The 27,549-nt window shown below is 39.7% G+C and overlaps 3 protein-coding genes across 3 annotated transcripts; all 3 read left to right on the top strand.

The window, feature by feature from the left end:
* Positions 1-221: 221 nt before the first annotated feature.
* Positions 222-6,261, top strand: lap3 (leucine aminopeptidase 3). The gene is made up of 13 exons (XM_044347291.1): positions 222-443; positions 666-781; positions 1,965-2,019; positions 2,103-2,208; positions 2,305-2,464; positions 2,550-2,714; positions 3,881-4,039; positions 4,139-4,263; positions 4,452-4,540; positions 4,633-4,735; positions 5,264-5,343; positions 5,460-5,572; positions 5,718-6,261. Exons 1-13 carry the CDS (start codon positions 345-347, stop codon positions 5,902-5,904), a joined length of 1,557 nt encoding a protein of 518 aa, XP_044203226.1. The 5' UTR covers positions 222-344; the 3' UTR covers positions 5,905-6,261.
* A 664-nt stretch (positions 6,262-6,925) lies between these two features.
* On the top strand, positions 6,926-10,232 carry med28 (mediator complex subunit 28). The gene is made up of 4 exons (XM_044345492.1): positions 6,926-7,131; positions 9,138-9,204; positions 9,297-9,409; positions 9,758-10,232. Exons 1-4 carry the CDS (start codon positions 6,934-6,936, stop codon positions 9,959-9,961), a joined length of 582 nt encoding a protein of 193 aa, XP_044201427.1. The 5' UTR covers positions 6,926-6,933; the 3' UTR covers positions 9,962-10,232.
* Positions 10,233-11,629: 1,397 nt separating this feature from the next.
* On the top strand, positions 11,630-27,530 carry klhl2 (kelch-like family member 2). Its single transcript, XM_044347292.1, has 15 exons — positions 11,630-12,100; positions 16,619-16,738; positions 16,858-16,964; positions 17,079-17,200; positions 18,460-18,622; positions 18,842-18,951; positions 19,057-19,173; positions 20,933-21,082; positions 21,196-21,313; positions 22,733-22,930; positions 23,080-23,181; positions 24,046-24,174; positions 24,402-24,542; positions 24,629-24,772; positions 25,957-27,530. The coding sequence occupies exons 1-15, from the start codon at positions 12,033-12,035 to the stop codon at positions 25,983-25,985; spliced, it is 1,818 nt and encodes a 605-aa protein (XP_044203227.1). The 5' UTR covers positions 11,630-12,032; the 3' UTR covers positions 25,986-27,530.
* The last annotated feature ends 19 nt before the right edge of the window (positions 27,531-27,549 follow it).

Raw genomic sequence — 27,549 nt, forward strand, 5'->3', positions numbered from 1 at the left:
TACATGAATACTATAGTTAGTATAGTAGTATAATATTATAGTATAGGGACAGTAAGTATAAAGATAGTGTTCAGATTTTGACAGATGGATCAAAGAATCTGCAAACAGATGCAACAGGGTCTGCAGCTGCTGGACTGGAAAGACGAGGGAGAATAAAACCTGAGGGTGGCAGGAATGTAACATCATGGATGCCTTAAATCGCACAGAAGAAGAAGAAGAAGGTTGTCGCGTATTGGTGACGTATAAAGAACGCACCTCCCTCAGCTCGGTCGGCTGCATCCACATGAATACGACCTTTAAGTCTCTGAAGAAGTGATCTGCCCCGTGTTTTTTATGCTCTTCAGATGAGGATGCTTCTTCTGAGGAGAGCCGTGCTGACGGCGGCGCGGACAAACCACTGCAGGTCATTTTCTGCCTCACAGAGTCACCGGAAGGACAGAAAAGTGAGTAACTGTTAACTGACAGATAGTTACATCATCGACTCATCCTCCAACACTTCACACTGTGTCTCAGAGACATTCAGCTGTGTGTGTGTGTGTGTGTGTGTGTGTGTGTGTGTGTGTGTGTGTGTGTGTGTGTGTGTGTGTGTCTGCCTGCCTGCCTGCCTGTGTGTTTGTGTGTCTGTCTGTTTGTCCCTCTGTCTCTCTCTCTGTCTCTCTCTGCAGGGTCTGGTGCTGGGAGTGTTTGAGAAGGAGGGAGAGGAGGGCAGCCTTCATCTGACAGAAGCTGCTGCAGGTTTTGACCAAACTCTGTCTGGGAAACTCTCTGAACTGCTGAAAATGTGAGTGTTTAATGTCTGTAAAACTGACAAGAGAGATGCACCAATATATTGATAAGCCACAGATTTTAATTTTAATGGATGAAATCTGGATGGTTTGTTGTTATGTCATGATAGCAACACACATGCAGTTGTCAGCGATATCTAGAGGTGTTTCTAATATTCAGTCTTTCTTTATTGACATAATCCACATAAATGGGGTGGACAAAATAATAATAATAATAATACCTTTGTTTTAGGGCTGGGCAATATATCGATATTATATTGATATCGTGATATGAGGCTAGATATCATCTTAGATTTTGGGCATCATAATATCATGATATGGCATAAGTGTTGTCTCTTCCTGGTTTCAAAGGATGCACTACAGTAAAATGATGTAATTTTCTGAATTTACCAGACTTTTACAGCTGATCTATCATTTGCCTGTACCTGCTTAGTCGTTATATCCACATTACTGATGATTATTTATCAAAAATCTCATTGTGGAAATACTTTGAGAAAGCACCAATAGTCATCCCTACAGTATCGTCGTAATATCGATATCAAGGTATTTGGTCAAAAATATTGTGATATTTGATTTTGTCCATATTGCACAGCCCTACTTAATTTATACAACACTTTTCAAAAGCAAGTTACAAAGTGCTTTACATAAACTTTTTAAAAATAAAAGCAATGAAAGCAAACATTTAATAGAATATTATAATACAATGAAAGCTAATAAAACAAATAGTCAAATCATTAAAAAGCAAGTCTAAACTGGTGAGTTTTTAAAAGTGATTTAAAGGAAGACTGTGTGTTAGCTTCCCTGATCTCCTCTGAGGCCCAAACAGAAAAGGCTGGTCACCTTTAGTTTTTAGGTTTGACCAAGGAATGACCTACCAGAGGATCCCAGGTTGTATTCAGGCTTGTAGGGGTCAGGAGGTCAGCTATATATCCAGGAGCTAGCTCCCTACAAGCCTTAAAAGTGATCATTCAAATTTTAAAATCCACTCTAAGATGGACCGGGAGCCAGTGAAGTAATTTTTAAACCGCTGTGATGTATTCCCTTGAACCTGGTTGTGAGTCTGGCTGCGATATTTTGAATGAGCTGAAGTTTATTGAGGCTTTGTTGGGTAAAGCATGAGTAGAGATTTTTATACTGATGTCCATTTTTTTTGTCTGGTTTTTATGCAATATTTTCCAGCTCTGGACCACCTCTCAAGAAAGGCAAAAGCAGAATATTTTATGGAATCCACAAGGTATAATGGTGTGAAATAAGATTCAGAAAACCCCATGACATGATAACATCAGTGTAATATAATCTTTGTCGTGTCTTCTCCAGGACTTCCCGTGTGTAGCAGTGGTCGGTCTGGGTAAGAACAATGCAGGTGTGTGTGGGATAGAGAACTGGGACACCAGCAGGGAGAACATCAGACAGGCCGTATCAGGTGAGACACAATGACCTCTGTTTGTTTTAGTTCTGGTTACATGGAGGATTTGCTGGTACCTGGCTGATATCTGTGTATTTTTCTGTGTGTGTTCAGCTGGCTGCCGGTCACTTCAGGACCTGGAGGTGAAGCATGTGGAGGTGGATGGCTGCGGTGATGCTCAGTCGGCTGCAGAAGGCGCCATTCTGGGTTTGTTCCAGTACGACCAACTCAAATCCAAGAAGAAGACCAAAGTAACACCTCAGCTTCATGGAAGGTAGACTGACTGAAAAGTGGGACACACTGAATTCCGTAGTTCTCCGACACTTACAGATAATGTGTCTGTGTTTTATTGCTCTTAGTGCTGACTTGGTCGGATGGCAGAAAGGAGTCGTGTATGCAGAAGGACAAAACCTGGCACGTCTACTCATGGAAGCTCCAGCCAATCACATCACTCCTACTGCTTTTGCCAACACCATTGAGGAGAAATTAGCACCACATGCTGAACGAGTCACAATCCAAAAGAGGTTTGTTCATCACCACATAAAAAGCATTTTCTGGTGATCTATCTGCCCAAATAACACGTGGACTATTTCAGATTGTCACATTAATGACGTGTATTTAAGCATTTGTACTCCTTAATCAAACTGTGACTATTATAGTTTTCAAGACACTGTGAGAATAAGTTGGTTTACTGGGCTGCTTTTGACTACAATGGCACAAGAAAAACTTAATAATTATGCCTTTTAATTTGTGTGTGTTTCTAGCATTTTGGCTTCTGCATATTATGATAATTTATTATATAGTATCTGCAGGCTTTGAGCAATTATTGGAGTGAAAACTTTCAATCTGATCTTGCTAGATTTTGTTAATCTACTGTCAGATACACCATCAGAAAAAAATGGCCCAAAACACAAAATTGACAGAAAGATGTGAGGATGAATACTAAAGCAAACTGACGTTGTATTTTAATGTTAAGGGAAAAGTGCTTTGCTCTGTAGCATGTAAACTGAAATATATTACATACAAAACAGTCATTATAAATAAATAATGCGAATAAATAAATATCTGAACAAATAATATAAACGGTCTCTGTCAGTAGAAATGGTTTATGTGCCACTGAGCAAGACACAGTATAAATACAGAATGCAGGTTTTTATTCATGTGCAGGTGCAGGTCAAACAGGTAACAGGCTACAGAGAGAAAACAACGCTGCTCCGGCAATGATAACTATACACCTTTTATTAGCATTAGCACAGCGCACATGTGTGCAGACAAATTCCATCAGAAGTCTCTACAGCTGCTAAAGCGGACTGGCAGATTTTCTCGTTTCTTCTCTCTAAGGGACTAAGACGCAAGGAAAAGACAAAAATGAGGGAAACTTGGATGCAAGTAAGAGACTTGAGATGCACCCTCTGACTGAATTGTTGGTGGTGGAGTTGCATTGTGGGTAATTCAGGCAGCAGGTTTGGATAAGGAAGAAGAATGTGTGGAATAAATCCTGCTGCCTCACTTTTGATCTTTTTTCCATCTTGAGTCTGACAGTTATAGAGCAATGCTAAATCAGTGGAGAACTCTTTTAGGATGATGTCATTGTTTCTTTCAAGAAATCCTTTTTAGTGGTCTGGAGGAAAGATGAAGGGGAAGAGTTTTTGTTGAAAAAAAAAAAAAAAAAACTCATCTGCCTTTGCAGATCCCAGGCTTGGATAGAGGAGCAGCAGATGGGAGCATTCCTCAGTGTGTCTAAAGGTTCAGAGGAGCCCCCCGTCTTCCTGGAGCTCCATTACAACGGCTCCCCTGACAGTACGCAGGCCCCACTGCTCCTAGTTGGCAAGGGCATCACCTTCGACAGGTAATACCATAATAACGAATGCTTTGGCTGACTGCCGTCATCACACTTTGGTGATCAGTAAGACATCCATTAGACTATACTCTATCTGTGTGTCTGTAGTGGCGGTATTTCTCTGAAGCCGTCTCCTTCTATGGACGCAATGAGAGCTGATATGGGTGGAGCCGCCACCGTGTGCGCGTCCATCGTCACAGCAGCGTCTCTGAAACTGCCAGTCAACATTATTGGTGAGCTTTGACATTAAACACCCTCAAACATAAGTTTTCTATCATACATTATAAATGCTAAAGTGATGTTTTAATAACTTTGAATCAATGTGGATGTAATTAATTATTCTGATAGAAAAAAATACTGTGATGTTGAAGTGAAATCAGATCTCTCAGCCTTTCTGTTTCTGCTCCTTAATATCAATCAGGCCTGGCTCCTCTGTGTGAGAACATGCCTAGTGGAAAGGCTACTAAACCAGGTGATGTTGTCACGGCCAAGAATGGAAAAACAATCCAGGTATGAGGACTCATGAAATGTGAAAATGATAGCTAATACTTTGTGATGTGGGTTTGTACTCTACGTGTGTTATTATTTACCTCCACATACAGGTTGATAATACAGATGCAGAAGGTCGATTGGTCCTCGCTGACGCCCTCTGTTATGGACACACCTTTAACCCCAGAGCCATTGTCAATGTCGCTACGCTAACAGGTAGGTTTTCAGAGGTGTTGTGTTTGTGTCATACTCTGTTTGATTTGGCAGTTCTTCATTAAAAAGTGAGAAAACTGTATTGATCCCACAGCTACTGCTTCTCCTGTAGTATTACAGTACAAGATGTTTCACTTTCCAACTAATAAGGCTCATAATCAATAACAGCTTCTGGAGTGTTTGTAACACCAGAAGAATATAAATAAACACATAAGGCTGTCACTCAATAGAATTTGATTTCCCTACATGTGGGTTCATGTAGCACTGATGGTGCTTGATTACAGTCAGTGAAATTGTCCAATCAGTGAGTTACCTGTCAGTCCACATGTGAAAACCTCATGGTTTGTTTGTAATAAGTCAGTGTGAACCAAACCAGAACTCAAAGACAATAATGAATCCTTTTTTCTTTAGTATGGAACAAATTAACTCGACTTTATGTGTGAAAGTGACCTCAAGAAGATTTGTTGCATGATTAAAATGGAAAACATACCATTCAGTAAACATTAAAATGTGGCTTTTTCTGTCTCCAAGGTGCAATGGATGTCGCTCTCGGCTCAGCAGCAACTGGAGTATTCACAAACTCTGACTGGCTCTGGGAGCAGCTGCACAAGGTAGTGTGTTAATACAATAAAAAACACACACACACACACATCTCAGTCTCTCAGCTCCTGTGTTGACGAATCGTGTGTGTGTGTGTGTGTGTGTGTGTGTGTTTGTTTGTGTGTAGGCTAGTGTTGTGACAGGTGACAGAGTGTGGCGGATGCCTCTGTTCCAGCACTACACCAGACAGGTGACTGACAGCCAGCTGGCTGACCTCAACAACATCGGCAAGTACAGCCGGTACGTATCTCATCTCTCTACACTCACGCCTGCAGCTCCTGCTAGAGGCATCAGAGGAGCAGAGGAGTTTATTCATGCCTCTATTTACCTGCATCTAACTGCTGAGTCCGTTGATTTTTTTTTTTTTTTTTTTTTTCTCCTCTAGTTCTGGCGGTGCGTGCACAGCAGCTGCATTCCTGAGAGAGTTTGTCACATCTCCTCATTGGGCTCATTTGGACATTGCTGGAGTGATGAGTAACAAAGATGAAGTTCCCTACCTGAGGAAGGGCATGTCTGGACGACCAACACGTACACTGGTGGAGTTTGCAGCCGGGTTGGCCCATCATGGCTAACGGGGAAAAAAAACCTGTCACATCACGAGCTCCCTTTCTACCAAGATTCACCAATGATCTCCCTACATGGACAGAGAGACAGAGGACTAATGGCCACATTTCAAAGTCCATGCACAATTGAACAATATAGTTTCTTTAGAATAACTGAAAGTATTATGGCAGTGATTCATAGCAATATTTCATGAATCAATTTTACAGAGCTTCAGTGTTTACATACTGCAAATGCATCAGTGTAAGAGGTTTAACATAAGTTCTTTCTACACTGTTGTGATTTCAGCTAAATAAAGTACTAATGCTCTGTTTGTAGTAATTTATATGATTTATATGTTGTATGAATAAAATCTGTAAGACTTTTAAGTATGTGTGTGACACCGTTTGTTGTTTCTATGGCTTTGTTGTCAATGTGCAATGGGGGTACACATGGCCAAAAGTGTGTGGACACCTAAACATTGCATCCATATCTAATTGTTTATCATTGCCTTTATTGCTGGTAAAACAACCTTAACTCTTCTGGGAAGGCTGACCACAGAATTTTGAAGGGATCTGCTCTCATCCAGCTACAAGTGCATTAATGAGGTCAGCCATTAATGGGATGTTAGGTGATGAAGGTTTGATCCACATCCTAAAGATGTTGAATGGGGTTGAGGTCCGGACAATGCAGGCTTATCCAGTTCATCCACATCAAACTGACTCTGATCTTAAAATTAAATTTTGGTCGGTTTGTTAGACTTATTTCAGTGGCATGCACTGTTCAAATAGCGCAGCAATTGTGATGAAAAGTTGTGATATAAACTATTAAAGTAAAAACTGCTGCTTCCATTTGGGGGCCAAATATATTTGCTGGAGGGTCAGATTTGGCCCACGGGCCAACCATTGGCCTAACCAGTCTCACTCCTCATGCCTAAACACTAACCAACCCAACCAACGAAGAAAACGATACTAGCCAATCAGAGGCAGAATAGGGCGGGTCATGACTTCGCCATCCTAGGAAAAAAAAATTGGCTTGCAGTAATATCCGGCCGTGTGCGCATGCGTGAACCGGCTAGACGGGGGAAAAAACAGATGAAAATGGCATCGTCTATGAGTGGGATGTTTCCCGGTCAGCAGCCGCCTACTGCACATCCCGTAGGGGGTCCTGGTGGACCAGGCCAGCCAAGCTTCCCCGGTACCGCTGCCAGGAGCCCGGGGAGCAACACGCTGGTGGATGAACTGGAGGCTTCCTTCGAGGTAGGAAGCTAATGAGCTACCTGCTGTTAGCTGTGTGTGCTAACTGTTGTTAGCTCATTTAACAGTTCTCTAGCTTGGGTGAAGTTTAAAGCTTCCTTAGCTGGTTTTGGAAAAATACTACAGCCTCTCAATATATGAAAGCTTTCAAACACTTTTCTTGTTTCGCAACGGCTTTATTGAGGAAACAATGCACTGTCTGTAGACGTTAAAATAAATGAGCTAACGTTAGTGCTAGCGTTAAGTGATTAACTCAGCAACTTAGTTTATGGCTCATACTTGAGGCTCCATAACGTTTAACCCCACAGTTTACAACTCTCCTCCATGCTCCTTTTCCATCTCCTGAACTCCTCTGTAGTCAGTCTCTCCCCTCTTAATCCAGACATCAAAAACAAGACAGTATGTATCTGTGATTGATAGCTGACAAAGCCTCGCTGGCTGTATGTAATCTGACATTACTAAACCCAGTATAGCATTAAATATCATAACAATAACATGGTTGTACATCTGATTTCCTTTACTTGTGATGCTACAACCCATTATACCCATTTACTATGTTATGTACAGTAGGAATCATATTATATACCTGGCCAAAAGTATTCCCGACACCCTTGTCCACGTACTTTTGTGTACTTTTGATCTGGGGTTGTTTTTCGTGATTTGGGACACACTTCATATTTCCAATTAATGAAAATCTTAATGCTACAGCACACAGTAACAAAGCTTCAGTTTCTGCCTCTCATACACTCAGTGAGCACTTCACCAGGACCACCTGTGGCACAGCTATGCCATAAATTCTACTTTATGTTTATTATGGAGGTCGTAGTTGGCAATAGAGGTGGTGTACTGGAATGCATTATATTCATTTCAATTCAATGCAATTCCAATTTATTTATATAGCGCCAAATCACAACAAAAGTCATCTCAGGGCACTTTTCACATGGAGTATGTCTAGACCGTACTCTTTAATTTACATAATATTGAAAGGTGTTCCTAATATTTTGTCCACCTCATTAACATACGTGTGGGGGTCAAAATATTACGAACACTTTTCAATATAATGCACTCCAGCACACCAACACCACCCACTATGACCTCAATGATAAACATAAAGTCGAATTATCACCTTTCTGATGTCAACAACAACTGAAAACGTATAAGCTTCTTAAAAGTAGAAGTTATGGCAGAGCTGCTCTACTGGATTGCATTAGATTGCACAGGTGTTCCTAATAAAGCGCTCTGTGAGTGTTTATTAACATTATATTGAAGTCACAGAGCTAAGCAGCCATTTCCTTAAAAGATAAATACTCAGCGATGTTGGAAAATCCCAGAAAGGCGTACAACAACATCTTACTATTGTTCTGAGGGTATTTCCACAAGCTTCAAAGACTCCTCTAACCATCTGGATAAAAAAAATATTCCGTCTGCTGCATGATTTAAAAAAAACAGAATTTTAACCCCTTTCTCAAGTTGCAGCTCTGTTTCCTATCCACGTAGCCACCAGCTACCATCTGTGTTTGGATTAGGAAACAAAGTCGCAACTTGAGAAATGGAATCGAACTGGAAAACAAACTTTGAAATCAGAGGTTCAACAACCACATATGGGTGTCTATGTACTTTAGATAAAGTAGTCCATCATTTTGAGTCTTTGAAAGTCATTTGATATGTAATCTTGGTTTTATGGTATTGTTTAGACCAATGTGGGTGTCATTCAAAATTTCCTCAGTCCTACAAATGATTATATCACACTCCAAACTATGTGGTCTATGACGTCACGGATCAATCTGTGGTTTCTCCTTCTCAGAGCTTGTTTCTCTATGCTTTGACTCAGGCTAGAAAGCTGATGGGAAGGGAGGAAAAAGATTCTCATGGAAAAACTAAATTTAACACAGCTTGGTCTCTGGGACTACTCTCATTTGTTCATTTAAGTCCCCAAAGAGAAGGATTTCTAACCACTCATCCAGAAAAAGGCAAATTTACTAATGTCTCTCTCTGTGTTCATTCTTCAGGCATGTTTTGCATCTCTGGTGAGCCAAGACTATGTTAATGGGACCGACCAGGAGGAGATTCGAACTGGTGAGTGAAGTCTGGTATTTCGTTGTTGTTCATGTTAATTTATCTTGTATTGTAGTCTGTATATTGATACCTTTTTTGTCTGTTGATTGCAGGTGTGGACCAGTGCATACAGAAGTTCCTGGACGTGGCTCGACAGACAGAGTGCTTCTTCTTACAGAAACGACTTCAGTTATCTGTGCAGAAACCAGAGCAGGTGGTGAAAGAGGTGAATTATTACACTGACTTGAATTCCCACTTTTCTCGGTCGTTTGAAGCGTCCCCACCGCATTTCCAAATGTATATGTTCTCGTAGGTTTTCACTCTTTCGATCTGTCTCAGCACCTATTATCACAAATACATAAACACAAAAATAGTATGTAATGTTTTCCCCTCATGCTTAAAACCTCTGTCACTTTAGAGATCTTAAACTTCTTATTGGCAACTGGTATTGCCCCTTTTTCTTTGACTTGCGTTAGTGAATCACTGTCAGGGTTGACATAATATTTGTTTCTATCCACGTGTTAATACGCCTTCTCTCTTCTCACGTACGTTTTTTTTTTCCTTCTCACTCCAGGATGTGTCAGAGTTACGTAACGAGCTACAGAGGAAAGAATTACTGGTTCAGAAGCACTTAACCAAACTGCACCACTGGCAACAAGTTCTGGAGGATGTGAGCGTTCAGCATCGCAAACCTTCAGACCTTCCTCCTCCCGGACCGCTGGCCTTCTTGGAGCAGGCCTCGGCTAGTTTGCCCCCTGCCCCTTTAAAACCAAATTAACACACTAAAGGTACAGTCACATTAATCTTCTGTTATAAATGAATATTAAGCAGAGTGATCACAAACCGTGAGCTTCAATTGAAGTGAACGGCAGACGGAGTGAATATTCGCAGGATGGAAGCGTAATGTGACGATACCTTAACACTCTATTATGAACTGGAGAATAGTTTTCTGAGGGAAAATCATGATACAGATTGTTTTACTTCAACTTTTTTCAGTATTTTGATTTGTGTAAATATTTTCTTTTGCTGACTTATTTTTTACTGTAAAAATAAAATAAAGTTTTGTTAGTCTTTTGAATCTGGACTTGTTTATGTTTTTCTCTTGTATTACAGTGCATTAATTTGTTGGGATTTCAAATACAGTTAAGCTCTTTGTAGAATTTAAAGGAGTATTCCACCAGTTTTACACGCAGTTAACAATGTCTTCAGGGTTATTTCTAAGCCAAGACTGAGCTGCCTGACAGCCTGTTGTCTCTAATGCATTCAGCGTCTTCACACCAGAACAGACTTGTTCTACTCAGATTCACAGCTCTCGTCTGTCCACTGATGTTACAGTCAGGCAAAAATCTTCTCTGGGGACAAAGCTTTTTGCAAACCAGGGGTCTCTGATCTTGATAGTGTGTAAAAAACAAACAAACAAAAAAACTATGATTTTAAGTCAAAATGATGAGTCACAATTTTTACTTTCTCTATTTTCAAAATAAAAAAGTATATATTTGACTTAGTAACTCAACATTTTGATTTAATAGCTCATAATTCTGAATCAGAAAGTGAAACATTTTGACTTATTATCCTATAACTGTAACATATTTTATTTCCATCATGTCTAACTTCCAGTGTTGGAAAGTAACACATTTACTGTACTTAAGTACAATTTTGAGGTACTTGCACTTTACTTGAGTATTTCCATTTGATGCTACTTTATACTTCTACTCCACTACATTTATTTGACAGCTTTAGATACTTTTCAGATGAAGATTTGACATAATGGATCATATAACAAGCTTTTAAAATACAACACAATGTTAACAATGAAACCAGTGGTTTCCAACCTTTTTGACATCTTACAAAAAGGCAGTGTGTAGTCGGAGTCACATATCAGATGTCTGTGATTTGTTAACAGCTCCACCAAATAATGTTTTTTTTCCTTCTAAACTTCTCACATGGTTTCATTTCAATAAAATTTGTTCGAATGATCAAAGATAAGAGGAAAAAGTCCAAAATCTGAAAATAGATTTGTGTATCAGAACTTTGCTTTTTTCTTCTTTCCTCTCTCATTAATCATCATGCTGCTTACACACTGATGCTTCAATATTAATAATCCAATGATGTCATACATAATATATCTAATCTAATGATGTCATATACAATAATATATCAGTCAGAGGGACCAAACCACTACTTTCATCTTTTCAAGTACATTTTGCTGCTAATACCTATTTTCATGCAGGACTTTTACCTGTAATGGACCATTTATACATTGCTGTATACTACTTTTGTACTTTTACTGAATCAAAGGGTCTGAGTACTTCTTCCACCACTGCTGCCTGGTCAGCCCCCCCTCCTCGCCTGACAGCAGGCGGCTCCTCCCCGCTCAGTCTTCCACAGCTAGAGGGAGACAGCGCTTTCTTGCGGGACGCCTTGGCTGCTCGGAGGACCATCTTTACAGACATGTCCTTGTTTGTGCGTTTTAATCAGCGATTGGAAAATAACAGGTAGCCTTGTCCGTCCGCCTCTCGCACCCATATACACCCCAGGAGGGAAGAAGAAGAGGAGGAGGAGGAGGGGTTGCGGGGGGGGAAAGCAGCAGAATAAAAATAAACCCACTTTGTCAACGGCTTTCCTGCGCGTTTTTTCAGCCGACAGAAGAAGCAGTCCGCTGGGTACAACAGCCGGGTTGGATCGCAACGTGTTTGTACTGAGTGTCACCGCAGTCGGGCTGTGTATTTATATGAAACAGGCTGCTTTAATGGGTCTGCCGTCAGCCCGTCTCGCCGCCTCTGGACAGATGATCGCCGTGATTCACGCTTGAATTTAGACCCATTAAAAGACGACATTGTGGATATGGAATGGTGCATGCCGCTGGGCCAAGTTTTCAGCCTCTGAAAAACACCGGAATCATGGACAGTCATCCGCTGTAAGTGCAAAAAAACAGTGTGTATCTATCTATCTCTCTGTGTCTCTCTCTCTCTCTCTCTCTGTGTGTGTGTGTGTGTTGACGTTCCCCAGTGGCTGCTTGACTGATGGTGCCGCATTGACAGAGACAGCGGCCAGCCGGTGTGGCTGCTCGCTGGTCGGGGACAGATAACCGAGCCTGTCCGCCGCCGCAGCAACAGCAACAGCAGCCGGATCATGTTGTAACATCAAGATTGTTGGGATAACGGAGGTGTTTTTGTTTGGAGGATGTTTTGTGTGTGTGTGTGTGTGTGTTAACTGCTATGCGGCCATGTGTATGTGTGTGTGGGTGTGTTTGTGACAGCAAACAAGGGCCACGTGATTTTGCCATGAGCAGCATAATCATATGTACGTGTTGGATGCGTTGGTTGCATGTTGTTGGTGTGTTTTGTGCAGTGATGGAGGAAGTATTAAAGTTGTAATATACTACACTGCAAAAATACTACATTACAAGTTAAAGTCCCCCATTAAAATGCATGTATGTGAAAGTATATGGGAATAGAGAGGCAAACACATATTTTTTTGTGATTGTCTGAAATTACACTAATTTTGGGAGAATGTGCATGTATCTAAGGAATGCAAAGTTATGTGTCTTGGAAATATAAACGATTGTGTCACTGATAATGACAAGATATGTCAACTAAGGTATTACTGATCACAAGCAAGAGGGTAATAACAAGAGATTGGTATAAGACTGAACCCCCTATTATAGAACAATAGTTGGGAATTATCTGAGAGATTTATACTTTGATAAAAATGACCAGATCAGCTTAGAGTGAGAGAAAATGTTTTTTGTTAATAAATGGAAGAAATGGATGATTTATGACACAGTTCAAGATGCTTATGGACTAACTGGTGTATAAATTTCAAGATACTGGTTTTGTAGACGCCCTTCTTTGACAATTAACATTTGTAACCATGGCTGATCTATCTGGGTTTCATGTTTATTTTGTCTGCGTTTGTCTTCCTTTTTCTATCTTTCTAGTTGTAAAAAAGAGATAAGTCAACATACACAATACTTTTGGTTACATACATGAAGAAAAACTACATATTAGAATTTCAGTAAAGAAATGTTAAAGTATAATCAGCAAAATATAAGTACTTAAAGTAAGATTTAAGTTCTCAGTGCAGTTTTATACATTACATATTGGATTATTACATCATTGTTATTACTAGTACATTCATGTGTGAGTAGCATTTTACTGTCGTAGTTGGTTGAGGTGGAGCTAATTTAACTATTTTATATTCTGTAGTGTAGTTTAATCTATAACATAGCATCATATTTTATGAGCACACTGTATGTTTTGTATGTATAATCTTATTTTTTAAAGTAACTAAAGTAGAGCTGCAACTAATGATTATTTTCATTATCGAATAATCTGCTGATTATTTTTTTGATTAATCGATTAGTTGTTTGGTCTATAAAATGTCAGAAAATGGTGAAACAAGTCGATTGCTGTTTCCCAAAACCCCAGATGTCGTCTTCAAATGTCTTGTTTTGTGTCAACCAACAGTCCACAACTCAAAGATATTCAGTTTACTACACAGTTTATTACACAGAAGACTAAATAAACCAGAAAATATTAACATTTGAGAAGCTGGAGCCAGAGGACTTAAAAAATGACTTTTAAAACAATTAATCAATTATCAAAACAGTTGGCGAGTAATTCATTAGTTGACAACTAATCGATTAATCGTCTAACCATTGCAGTTCTAAACTACAGCTGCCAAATAAATGTAGTTAAAGTATTTATTTAATCTAAATGTAACTAGGAAATCTCTTGAGATATATTATCTGTTATTAAAATGTAGACCTGGACAATAATAAAGGTTATTTTTGGTTTGGTGTAAAATGAAACCAGAAGTACCAGTAAGTAGAATAGTTACTTTCCACCAGTGGTTTTAGGTATGATAGAGAGAGGCCAAGTATTAGTTACTGATATTTGTGTACTTGTTGTTTGATTAGCTAAAAATGTTCAACATCTCCAAATTCAAGTTTACACCCAGTGGTCACTTTATTACAACTGTCTCAGGGACCCCAAAAACTCCAGGTTCAAGTGTGTCAATTGGTTTTAGTAATTTAATTAATTGCTAATTTGTTGCACCAAAATCAACTACAGCCAGTCCTGCATTAGTCCTTAGTTATCAGTTTACATTGTGCTCTCACGGTGCATATTCCTAAATAAAGACGTGTTTAATCAAATTACCTCAAACTAATAGATGTGCACAGAAGCTGGGGTGTTTGGACGAAGAGAAAGGGTGCATAAACACTGCACAGAGGGGTCGGGTTGCGGGGTCGATAGGAGCCCAACAACATTTTTTCCCCAGGGCCCGCAGTAGATCCACCTTCACAGTCTAATGCAATAAATCCTACCTTCATTAAGAGTATAGTTGTCAGTTTTTGTTGAAAGTGTCTTGTAGAGATGTTGATTCAACTATGTGGTCATTTTGGAGCCTGGAGTTTGTGGTACTCTTGAATTATTTTTGTTATACTGAGAGGTGTTTCTAATATTTCGGATATAATATTTTACATACTGTAGACATCTGTGTCCTCAAAACCAAAACCACATGGCTAGAAACATCCCTTGTAACTGAATGAATGAGTGAATTGACACTTTTAATTGTGAAGTCACTAAGTAAATAAACTAAGTAAATCACAGTTTTAAACGCAGCTACAGTGTCGACTCACGTTCATGCCAGAGCGGCATTCGTCATATACTAATCAATCATATCTTTGTCAACTTGTGACCTCTTTTTCTTTATGTAGTTTGTCCATGTTTGGTGTTTATTGTAAGAATTTTTATGTACACATCCTTTAACATATTCAAAACAATTAGATTTTTCACTAGTGCACCTGCAGTTTGAACTCTTTATATCTTTATAGGTGACAAATGCTGCAAATGGACATTCAACCTGCTGCGATGCACCCACATTAAAGCCGTGTTTGTAATTGATACAATAACTGACAGATAACGATTGGCTCGCAGGTGCTCGAGACACCTCAAAAAATATCCATGAAACAGTTTAAAGGGTGGGTTCACCCAAATTATATTAACATACCTTCTCACCTGTTGTGATGCCGTGAGAAGTGCAAACAAAATTCCATTAATCTCCATTGTGTTGGAGCAGAGCTTCAATGATTAATTGATAAATCTGTTAGTTGATTGACAGGAAATTAATCAGCAGATATTTTGATAATTGATTAACAGTTTCAGTCATTCTTTTAAGCAAAAATGCCAAAAATCTGCTGGTTTCAGCCTCTCAGATATGATAATTTAATGCTTTTCTTTGTCATTTATGGGAGTAAACTGAATATTTTGGGAGTTTAGATTGTTGGTCAGACAAAACAAGACATCTGATGATGTCACCTTTGACTCTGGGAAATTATAAGTCATTTTTCTAGAGCTGCAACAATTAGTCCATTAATCGATTAGCTGACTGACAGAAAATAATCACCAACTATTTAATAAATAATTGTTTTTAATTTTTAAGCAAAAATACCAAATATTTAATGGTTGCTGCTTCTCATATGTGAGAATCAGAAGCTTTTCTGTGCCATATGTGGATTTTTGACGGTTGATCTGACAAAACAAGACATTTGAAGATGTCACCTTGAGCTAAGAAATTATAACAGGTGTTTTCTCGATTTTTTCTGACATTATATCAATTAATAGAAAAAAAATCAGCAGATTAATCGATATTAATGAAAATAATCTTTAGAATGCAGACATCTCAGAGACAAATATCTCAATATTTGGACAAATAAAACCAAAACTCTCTGCATAACTACAGAGAGAGGAAAATATGTTTTTGTAATTTGGGTGAACCAACCCTTAAAATGGTAAATGGCTGCATTTATCAACAGCGCTTTACAATGTTTCTGCTGCTCACTCATCCATTCACACACACACAATCACACACCGATGGCAGCAAGCTACCACGCAGGGTGCTGATGCAACCATCGGGAGCAATTTAGGGTTCAGTGTCTTGACCAAGGACACTTCAACATGTGGACAGGAGGAGTTGGGGATCGAACTACCGACCTTCTGATTGGTAGACGACCTGCTCATCTCCTGAGCCTCTAAATCAGGGTATAATAAACTCAAGGCACCAATAACAACAGTATTTACTAATTGTTACAGTTCCTCCTTGCTAACAGTTAAACTAACCAACTGGTGCAACAGACGTAACCATAATGGTTTCATCTGAACACAGCTTCTCATTTTTTAAAGTGGGCATCGTATATGAACAATAATAAACTCCGAAATGCTCTGTTAAAGAAACAGACATTCATATATGACAACACACCTCGTAGTGTATTATAACATTGTTGCCAACGTCCTGTATGTAGAAGAAAGCAACAGTCCTACATCTGTCCTCAGTAATCTAGACATGCACTCCTACTTAGTTATTCTCTGTTTATATCTGTGCATGTTTGTGTGCTTGCTTAACGTATGTGTGTCTGTCCCGTCTGTCTCAGGTGCACTAGACTTTGTCCACACGCTCTGGACAAAGAAGACGGAGTCGAGAGGCAAGGTCCCGTCACTCTCAACCCTCGGCACATGAGGAAGGCGTTCAAAGTCATGAACGAGCTGCGCAGGTAAATTCTCTCTTCATTTCTCTGTTTTCTCATCATCCCCAAATCCTCTGTGCGCTACCATCCACACTTATATTTTCTCCCTCTCTCATTTTGTTTCCGTCTCATACACGTGTGTACAGCCAGAGCTTGTTGTGTGACGTGACCATAGTGGCGGAGGATGTAGAGATCGCTGCTCACAGAGTGGTTCTCGCCGCAGGGAGCCCTTACTTCCATGCTATGTTCACAGGTAGGGATAATGATCAGGCTGCCCGTGTTTTAGTTTCCTTTTGTTTGTTCTTTAATGCTGATGAACATACAATAATAACCTCTTCGGTGGTGATGGACGCGTGTTTGCCCTCAGGGGAGATGGCAGAGAGCAGAGCGAAACGAGTCAGGATAAAGGAGATGGATGGTTGGACTCTGGGACTTCTGGTGGACTACATCTACACAGCAGAGATACAGGTCACTGAGGATAACGTGCAGGTAAACACACACACACTTATACTCACATACATGCATTATCTTAATAACTACAGACTATTATCACATTGAGCAGACTCCCACAACATTTTCAGTGTCACACTGGTCATTAGAAACACAACCAAATCTGTTTAACTTTAAAGGACAGGTTCACAATCTTTCAAATCTGTCTTAAAACAACAGTCAGTTGCCCATATGACCACTGAAAAATACTAAAGACTGTGTTTACATATACGACATTAACATATGACTTTGCATGAGGTTAAAGGATGATATTAAATAACATTAATCTGTGTTGCATTAGTCTGATTACACTACATCAGTTATCAGAATACTGCAGCAGCCCCTCATAAAAATCCTGATCAGACATCTTTAACGATGCCATGAAATTGTCACTTGACTGTCCTGGAAAACATCTTCTGTAGTGACCTCACGCTGCACTAGCAGGTGTATCCTAAAGGTCCAAACATTGAAGTCAATACAAATTTTTGAAGAATCCCTCTTTTCTTCCCGTCCTATTAAATAAAACTTCCTTTCTCTTCATAACTGATAGTCAAACCCACTGGTTTACATTTAAGATTGATCCCTAACTATCTGCTGTATGTCCCTCCCAACTGAAATTATGTCATCCCCATTTCAGGGGACCTTTTTAAAGCAAGTCATTGGGTAAACAAAAATAGACTGCAGATAAGAAAGTGAGACGTCTTTATTCCCTCTTGTGTCATTTCATTCATCACAAATGACTGTGTAGTACAGAGAAAGAGAGCACAGAAGGAGGTTACATCCTTTTTCCTTTCCAACATGACTGTACGTTTCCTGCACAGATCTTTTTGTTGCACAGGCACATATTTTAAAACACAGTTTTGCATACATGTGTTGCTGGGTTATATTTACTAGATTAATCAAAAAATGGGAATCTTTTTTTCATGTTCACGTTGATGTTGCTGACATCAGATTGCTGCTGAGATGACAGAATAATCAGATCACTGCAGTGCAAATAAACACACAAAATAGATTAAAAGTATCTGTTTATTTCACTTGATAAATAGTGATCACGTGCTCACACACATGCATTTAACAGAGAGGTCTTCCGTCAGTGGCAGCCTCAAGTAGAACTTTTTATTTTTTCATTCAAGGAAACTGTAGCAATAATGACATGAAGAAGTTGTTTCTACATATCAGGCCAATCCTTTAAATGCATTCAGCTGTATCATGTACTAAACATATCACATAATGCAGGACATTGTTTGTTTGTTTTGCAGGCGTTGCTGCCTGCAGCAGGACTGCTCCAGCTGAACGAGGTGAAAAAGGCTTGTTGTGACTTCTTGAGCTCTCAGCTTCATCCATCCAACTGTCTGGGAATACGAGCATTCGCCGACCTGCACGCCTGCTCTCAGCTCCTTGCACAGGCCAACAGCTACGCAGGTTTGTGTGTGCAAAACTCTGTGTGTGTGTGTGTGTGAGTGTGACAGCTCTTATTGCTTTACTAAAATTGGTTTGTGTGTGTCCTGGAGGATGTGGGACAGTGGAGGAGACAGAATGAGAGCAGGTTTAATTAATGAAAAATGTGGAGAGAGAAACAGGGTTATGGAAAATAGCTGCAGTCATGAAGTAGTAGTTACACATTATGCTTTTTGTTTGCAGAGCAACATTTCACTGAAGTTGTTGGAAGTGAAGAGTTCCTCAATTTGGGAATGGAGCAAGTGTCCAGCCTGATCGCCAGCGACAAACTCACCATCCCCACAGAGGAGAAGGTACACACACATTCACCCCTGCTCAGTATACAGAGATATAATTGTACCTAATGTGCTTAAAGTCTGTGTGTGTGTGTGTGTGTGTGTGTGTACATTGTCGTGCAGGTTTTTGAGGCAGTAATAGCTTGGGTCAACCACGATAAAGACGTCCGCCAGGAACACTTGGCTCACCTGATGGAACACGTCCGTCTGCCGCTGCTCTCCAGAGAGTACCTGGTGCAGGTATGTTTGTCTGCATCTGCATGTTCTTGATGGAGGTTTTAAGCAGCAGAACACTCGAGGTCACCTGCTGTCAGGAAGATCAGTCTGGATGTTTTGACTCCAGTACAACCATGACTGAGGTTTCTTAACTGTGCTGCTTTAGTGGCATAAATATTTGAACACCCAGGCAGCTTAAACTCATCATCCGTCTCTGTGTTTGCCAGCATGCAGCAAAGGCAATATGTTTCTACGTATCCAGTTTACAGGAGTTGTCCGACTAGTTTTTTTGTTGAAACGGGAATGAGATGGCAAAAACATCACCACATGTGCAGCTCACACCAATACCAAATGAAGTTTACAGATTGTATTTGCTCATTTGACAGTTTGTTATATTTATGACATGAACATTTTCAGTCAAATAAACTCTTATCTGTAGCTTGACACTTAAACTGAATTGTGGCTTTGTTTCACAGAATTTTTTCACCAAGTGAGTTGTTGAGCAAGAACAGAGATTGAGACATCTGAAACCAGGCTACTGTATTGGTGAATATCCTGGTTCACTAACCTCTGTTTTGTAGGGTTTTGTCTTAGTTTTGTTTGTTGCTGCACAATAGCTTTCCCTGTCACAGGGTAATGGCCTCGACAAGAAAAGAAAATATGTGACAGGTATAGATTATCTTCTCTGTTGCTCTGATGGTTTGGTGTAAAATGTAAGATGCAATCTTACTGAAGTATGTGAAATGCAGGAACTACAGTAGTAGCATGTCAGTCAGGAAGTGTTAAAAATTGGAGAAATGTGGAGCACGTGGAACAAAATGTAAATATGGATAAAAATATAGAGGTAACTCATGAGATGTAATATAATATACTGTAACCCTGAGAATTATTATCATTATGTATATACAAGCACGTAGTACCATAACACCAGGCAGCATTGGAGGAAGGAGGAAGCAGGACTTAAATTTTTAATCATTCCCCTCTTGTTAATTTTTGGATGTCAGAGGAGCTCAAACACCCAGATATAAGCAAGAAGAGCCAAGCTAAACGTTTTTCTTCATTTGACAGGAGGAATTTAGCAGTTGCTTCACTCTCACAGACAACAGGTGGTTATGACAAGAATGTTTTGTATGTGTGTTGTTGGACTGATTTGCTCTCTTTGCTAACAAAAACAACTGTGGGAGATTTGAACTTGGCTTTATGTGAAAAATAATCCATGAATACACACAACAGGATGTTATTGGTGATGTAGTGAAAGTGGACAGTGCTTCACTTATTAGGAAAGGTCATTTTGTTGTTAATGATGTAGGAAAAAAAAATCCCAAACTCCTGAAAATTAAATTTCAGAGGCTCATTGTTCTTCATGTTGTATCATGTAGGAGTCAAATTAAACTCTCAGTACATGGATGTCGCCACCTGTTCGACATGGGTGCTTATTTAATTCCTCTACTGTGCCTGTGTTGAAAGTTTTGACTTTCATGAGCAGCTGATGTTACTGAGATTTGATTATTTTAGGGTAAAATAGGTTTTTATGAAGTCCAAAGTTTGACAATCAAGCATTTAGTCTTTTCAGGAAAAACATGAGGCACTCCCCCACCTCTAGAAACCCCAGCGTGCCACTGAATGTAACATAGATATATCATATGTAACCTATTTGGTCAGGTAAAATGTAAGTAGTATAAGGTTTTGGTCGTCAGATTTCAGATCATTATGTGTCAGAATATAAAACTTTGTAAATCCTGTTTGGCTGATTGGTTCTTCTCTCACTGTTTGGTTGTGTTAGCGGGTGGAGGAGGAGTCTCTGATTAAGAATAGCAGCGCGTGTAAAGACTACCTGATCGAGGCCATGAAGTATCACTTGCTCCCAGCTGACCAGAGAGCTCTGATGAAGACTGCACGCACACGTATGAGGACTCCAGCCTGCTGTCCTAAGGTATGAACACAGTCAATACTAAGAGTCTCCACAGCAGAGTTGAAGAGGAAAAGCATTTATTAATATGTGATCTGTTTATTTATTATTGACACTGCTGTTTTGGTTATGTTCAGGTGATGGTAGTGGTTGGAGGACAGGCTCCCAAGGCCATCCGGAGTGTTGAATGTTACGACTTTGAGGAGCAGCGATGGTACCAGGTGGCTGAACTTCCTACCAGGAGGTGCAGAGCAGGTAGGAAACAATAACATAAACTGCATCACAGTTCAGTCTGGATCCTCTGAAGGAGGTGACCCATGAGGGTGTTTCCTTCAGTTCAGAGGACCTGAAGGTCAGACTAAACCTTCACATTCTCCCCAAATCAGACAGCGCAGCCTCACAGAGGATCACACAAGATTCACAATACCCACATTTCCTTGCAAAAAGTGTACTAAGTTAGTGGTAAATATTCACATAACTTAATTTTATCTGTAAATAACAACAGATTTAGGTTAGGGCTGAATGCTGAACCTCAGTACTTTTTTTGTTTCCGACCAAAATGTGTCTGTAGCATTGATTATAAAACACTGTCAAGTACCAAATGCAGTCATCAAATTCTTGGTCAGATTCCTGCTCTTCTTTACTGATTGTTTGATCTGATTCTTTTTGTTAATTTTGCCATAATTTTATTTAGTTAAAGTTCTTGTACGACTTTGCACAATGTTTGGTGTATTTTGTTAAATGAAAAAAAAGAAAAATATTCCTCAGAGTAAGGTATTGAAAAAAGTAGTATATTAACTGAAACTCAGGTGTTGTATTGGGTTTAATATGAAAAAATGTGAAAGACACCCCACCGTTATCCAGGCTGCTAATGAGGCCAGTGGAGTTCATGCTTGTCTCCCATTATTTACACCCTGCAGTGGCCCTTCATTAGTTAAGGTGGTATATTTACCCGTCACTGATGATCTCCTGGATGCAAATAGCTTGCAAATACAGTTTCATTACATGAGGATTCTCAACTTTACAAGTGTGACCTGAACGCTCCTTTAAAAAGATTGAATAGTCTAAATGGACAATATAGCAAACTCAGGGCTGCAACAGATAACATTCGCTGAATCTTCCAAATTCACATGAAAAGGGTGCATTTCTCAGAAATTGGAAACTGCACACGGTTTGTCACCCAGCTGGAAGTAGGACGTAGCTACAGAATATGGTAAGTTTCAGTATTTTTAGGATGAGGTCTGGTCACATTAAAGATTAAATGTGTCACTCTTTTTTTGGATCTTGGCTACACTGAGATCCAAACTCCAAAAAATCCACATTCTGAGACGTTGCTATTTCAGGTATTGTTGGTATTGTGCACATTTAAATGTGGCTATGATCTGAGTATTGCAGTCTTGTTCATTAACCACGACCCCTGGTGGCACGCTCCTGATTATCTTCCATAGATAGGCCTCACTGTGAAGACACATGAAAGAAAAAAACATGTGTCTTCCTATGTAACAAGTTTGTTTGTACAATTAGTTCTGGACTCCTTTTTTTTCTAATATTAAACTATAAGAAAGCACAAAGCTGTCATCTGCACTGCTCTGTCCTCAACATCACACGCCTGCTGCTGAGTCTTTTTGGAGATATCTTTGTTTACCTGTGTATCTCCTATGTTGTTGTCTTCAGGTGTTGTGTACGTGGGCGGGTGTGTGTATGCAGTTGGTGGTTTCAATGGTTCTTTGCGCGTGCGGACGGTTGACTGTTATGACCCGATGATGGACCGCTGGACGAGCGTGAGCAGCATGCAGGACCGCCGGTCAACACTCGGTGCTTCTGTGCTCAATGGACTCCTGTACGCTGTGGGAGGCTTTGATGGCAGCACAGGTATGGTTGTTTTTGTGTGCGGTCGTGAATTTAAAAGTGATTTTTAGATTGCCGTGATCAGTGAGGCTGAGCTAAAGAGTTGCTACAGACTATTAATGTTTGTAAAAATGGAAAATAATAAAATGTATGCTTGTTTATTGTGTTTGCAGGTTTGTCTACAGTTGAGGCGTACAACGCCAAGACAGACGAGTGGTTCCATGTGTTACCCATGAGTACCCGACGTAGCAGTGTAGGAGTGGGCGTTGTTAATGGTGAGTACATTTCCCAGTTCAGTACTATAGTCAGCGCTAAGATTCAGAAGGTTGAGAAAAGAACAGAAACACTTACAATACCTGTCAGTAGTCCTGCGGTAAATACAATTTTAGCAAAGTCCATATTTTTTCTGTTGACTGTCAGAGGTGTTGAAACTATACTTTGTAGAGACAGGAAGCTCCTGATACAATATCATATTATTGCAATTAGATAGTATTGTGATATGGTATTGATACTTTTTAAATTCTGGACCATGTCTTTTATAGTTTTGATTTTGTCAGTGATATTCAATAACATAAGTAAGGATAAATGCTTAAAAATAGAGTGTTTGTATCTCTAAATAATCTGAATAGCTCTTGCAGGCATGTTTCCAGAGTGTTTTGGGCAAGTAAAGCAACACAGTGGGGAAGATAAAAATGGCCAAATTGCAATTTGAAACTGATTTGTTTTTTTCCAAATACCCAGTGAAGCATTTTTCTTTCATTTTAGTGAAGGTGTTATTTTTTTTCTATATTAAGACTTAGTCTGAATTGCAGATATATTATTCACAAACACTGAAAAATCAGGTAATATGGTGAAGGATAAAATATCAAAAAGTATGATGAAAAAAACAAGAAAAATAATTTATCAAAGTGATCACAAGTAAACCCTCAACAACACAGAATGAAAGACAGTTTAAGTATTTTGCTTAAATACACAACATAATATGGTTTCAAAAACACCCAACTTACAGTCTCAACATCATGAAACTGATATTAACTTCGGGGCTGCTGTGTTGTTTTCTAAGGTTTTTCTGTTATTTTGTTCAGCATTGTGCCTCATCCTAAGTTATAGATTACACACATTCCTTGTGTGTTTTTCAGGGATCCTGTATGCAGTTGGAGGTTATGATGGAGCCACCAGGCAATGTCTGAGTACAGTAGAAGCCTACAACCCGAAAAGCAACACATGGAGCTACATTGCTGAGATGGGAACGAGACGCAGTGGAGCAGGTGTGTGTGTGTGTGTGTGTGTCTGAGGTTTTGTTTTTATGTTTGACTACATTCTTTTAAAATTTAAGCCAAAGTTCATCCATCAAAACAACACACAACCTTTAACACATACTTGAAGAGATCAGGAAAAGGAGATTGATGCATGTTCTACTGTGCTCGCTGAGGTGAATGATTTTGAAAAACTGTCAATTTAGTTTTATTTATCTTTTGTCGGATGTCTTCCACAGGTGTCGGTGTGTTAAAAGGTTTACTTTATGCTGTGGGGGGACATGACGGCCCTTTAGTGAGGAAGAGCTGTGAAGTTTACGATCCAGCCTCCAACAGCTGGCGACAGGTAGCTGACATGAACATGTGTCGCCGCAATGCAGGTAAGAAAGATGGCTTGTGCACCACACGTCAGATGTTCTACACAGCTGTAAGACCTCAGTTAATCTTCATTATGTGTGTATTTCAGGTGTGTGTGCTGTAAACAACGTACTGTATGTGGTGGGAGGAGATGATGGCAGCTGTAATTTGGCCTCTGTGGAGTTCTACAATCCAAACTCGGACAAGTGGACACTACTGCCGACCTGCATGAGCACAGGACGCAGTTATGCAGGTGTGTAGGCAACACATGAGAACACACAGTCGCTGATAACTTAACATTTTGTATCCAAACATATCAACTTTCAGTGGAATCATATAATATGATCATAGTGTGTGTTGTTTTACTGAATTCTGTTGTCAAAATCCATAATTGCAAACAGACAACATGAACTACTTAACGTAAATATTCTCATTAATGTTGTTATTCTGATGTCAACCATACAGTCCAGCTATAAGGAGTCATATACAGTAACATCAGTAAACTGAACAGAACACAGTCACGTTTACCAAATTATACCAAAAGGACCATGTTGCTTAGCACAACTTTGGCTAACTTGCTGCTAATCAGGAGATTTTGTTTTGGAAAAAAAAGTGTACAAACCCAACACCAGAATTTATTTATTTTATTTATTTTGACATATAGGGAGAGACATATAGAGTTTCAAAAACCCAGTGACGATATATCAGCAGATTTTAATTTTTTTTTATAGAAAAACATACACTGATTGCTGCTCTATGTTGATTAAGTAACTGTATCATCAGATGGTGCAGAACAGCTGTCTGTAGCCTTTGTTGCTTAGGTTGTTGCTAAGGTTTTTCCATATGTTGTTTACGTTGTCCATTCTCATATTTCGGATTGGATTCTGGCTCGAACCTGTAGGGATGTATTTGAGAAGTTGACATTTCAAGTAAAAGAACGAGGAAAAAGTAGTGAAATCCTACTAATATAATTTGTTTCATGGTTTGTTGACGTAGCTTCTGCAGCTGGCGGATGTCTGCCGAGGGGCAGCTTCCAAGAGCTGGCCAATCAGAACAGAGTGGACTCATCTGGAGGGAGGTCTTAAAGAGACAGGAGCTAAAACAGCCTGTCTCAGACAGAGGCTGAACTGAGGGGCTGCATAAAGGGCCAGTATAAGATAAATAAAGAGTTTTTTGAAGTTTAAATCCTGCTAAGATGTTCCAGTAGAGCCCCAGATTAAAAATATAGATTTTGAAATGTGCATGATATGTCCCCTTTAAATAATACTGTTGGTATTATTGCTGTTGCAAGTATTAACTATTCCTGTAGTTACCACTGATGTTCATACTAATGCTGCTATTAACACAGACAGTTGTGGTTAGTACTTGCTTTGATTTTGATATATATGAACATTATATCACATAATATGTTTTTTTGTTTGTTTTTTTTTACCACAGGTGTGACTGTGATTGACAAGCCCTTATGACTGCTCTTGACACCTGCCACTGATTCGGAGCAGAATGTATTCTCCTGCTGAATACTGATCTTGGATCTGTCCATGATGCCGATGCTTCGATGTTGGGCAGCATTAGCACAGGCACTGACGAAGATGAAGAAAATGACAAGATTGTTGTTGTTGTTGGTGACGACGATGAAGATTTTTGCACTTACCTGAACAGGGGAGCTGTAACAAAACGAGGGGAAGGGGGGGGGGTTGAACCCGTGTCTTAATGCCATCATGGCAGGACTGCAGCGTGGACTGGACAAACCAGTGTGAAGCACCACTGTGTGTACCGCTGCAGTGCCAGTGAAATGCTACTGATATGAAGCTACTATAACTGCAGAGTTACTTTAACATTAGTAATGTTAACATGAACCGGCTCGGAGAGAGACCACTGATCTAATCTATAGGAGAGGAAGGAGGCCGAGAAGGACCATTCTGGACTGAAATCTTTGTTTCTCCTTTGTTTTTATCATCCCGAGAAGTGTGTGTGTGTGTGTCTGTGTGTGTGTGTGTGTGTGTGTGTGCTTGCATTTAAAGGTGCTCCATTGCTTGCACATGTGAGCATGTGTGTTTGTGTGCATCTGAGTCTCTCGTGTGGTGACGCCTGGTCCGACGGTGCATGAACGCACTCTGTCCGACCTTCGACTTTACAGTGTTGCAGCGTGGCTGTTCAAGTGTGCCTGAATGTCTTCTTCCTCTGTTCTCTCCTTCTCCTCTGTTATGCCTTTAGTACTGTTATCGGACAGAGCGCAGCTGGACTCTGGGATAAGGAAATGCATTTGAGAAGTGACTTTAGATCAGTGATGGTTGCGTTAGCCCGCATGAGTTTCAGAACAGCCGCGTGAGAAGCAAAAGATGATAATGTACGTTTCTTCTGGGGGGAAAAAAAGCAAACTTTCACTGGAATATTAACTCTTCTGGTAAAGGAGAAGCCTAATTTCATGTTGCCAAAAACATTGACTGACAGAGAGAGAAGCTGTTTGAGATGAAAAACAGCTGGAAGTATCAGTGCTTTACTGTCACCTGGCAGCCATGTTTGCTGTGGTTGTAACCACTAATGACAACAACAGCCTGAACTCACTGCATGGTCCCCGACTCTAACCTCTTACCCTCCAACGGCCCCCTCTTCTCCCTTGGTGTAGCAACCCTATTAACTACTGCAACACCCTGACGTACTATGAATGTGCCAACTTAAAATGTCTCTTTCTTTCTGTCTCTCTTTATTACTCTACATCACTAATCTGTTCTCTCTCTTTCTGGAAAGTGACCAAACCTACTCTTGATTTTTGTTCTCTTCAGTCTCTTTCTCTTCCCTCTCCTCCTATATTGAAAATTGCTATAATAGTAACTGGTATCGCTGTTTCTTGTCCAGTGTATTGAGGAATGTCAAGTAGGCTAATGACTTTGAAAATGTTTCATTACTTGTTTTATATTATCATTAATAAATATGCTTCTTGTATTTAAAGCTGTGAAATTATATAATCTGTTTTTAAAACTTTGCCAAATCAGTAAAACGTTGAAATGGAATGTGTTGTGTGTGTGATTT

The sequence above is a fragment of the Thunnus albacares genome, chromosome 3 (assembly GCF_914725855.1).
Source record: "Thunnus albacares chromosome 3, fThuAlb1.1, whole genome shotgun sequence".
Classification (NCBI taxonomy): Eukaryota; Metazoa; Chordata; class Actinopteri; order Scombriformes; family Scombridae; genus Thunnus; species Thunnus albacares.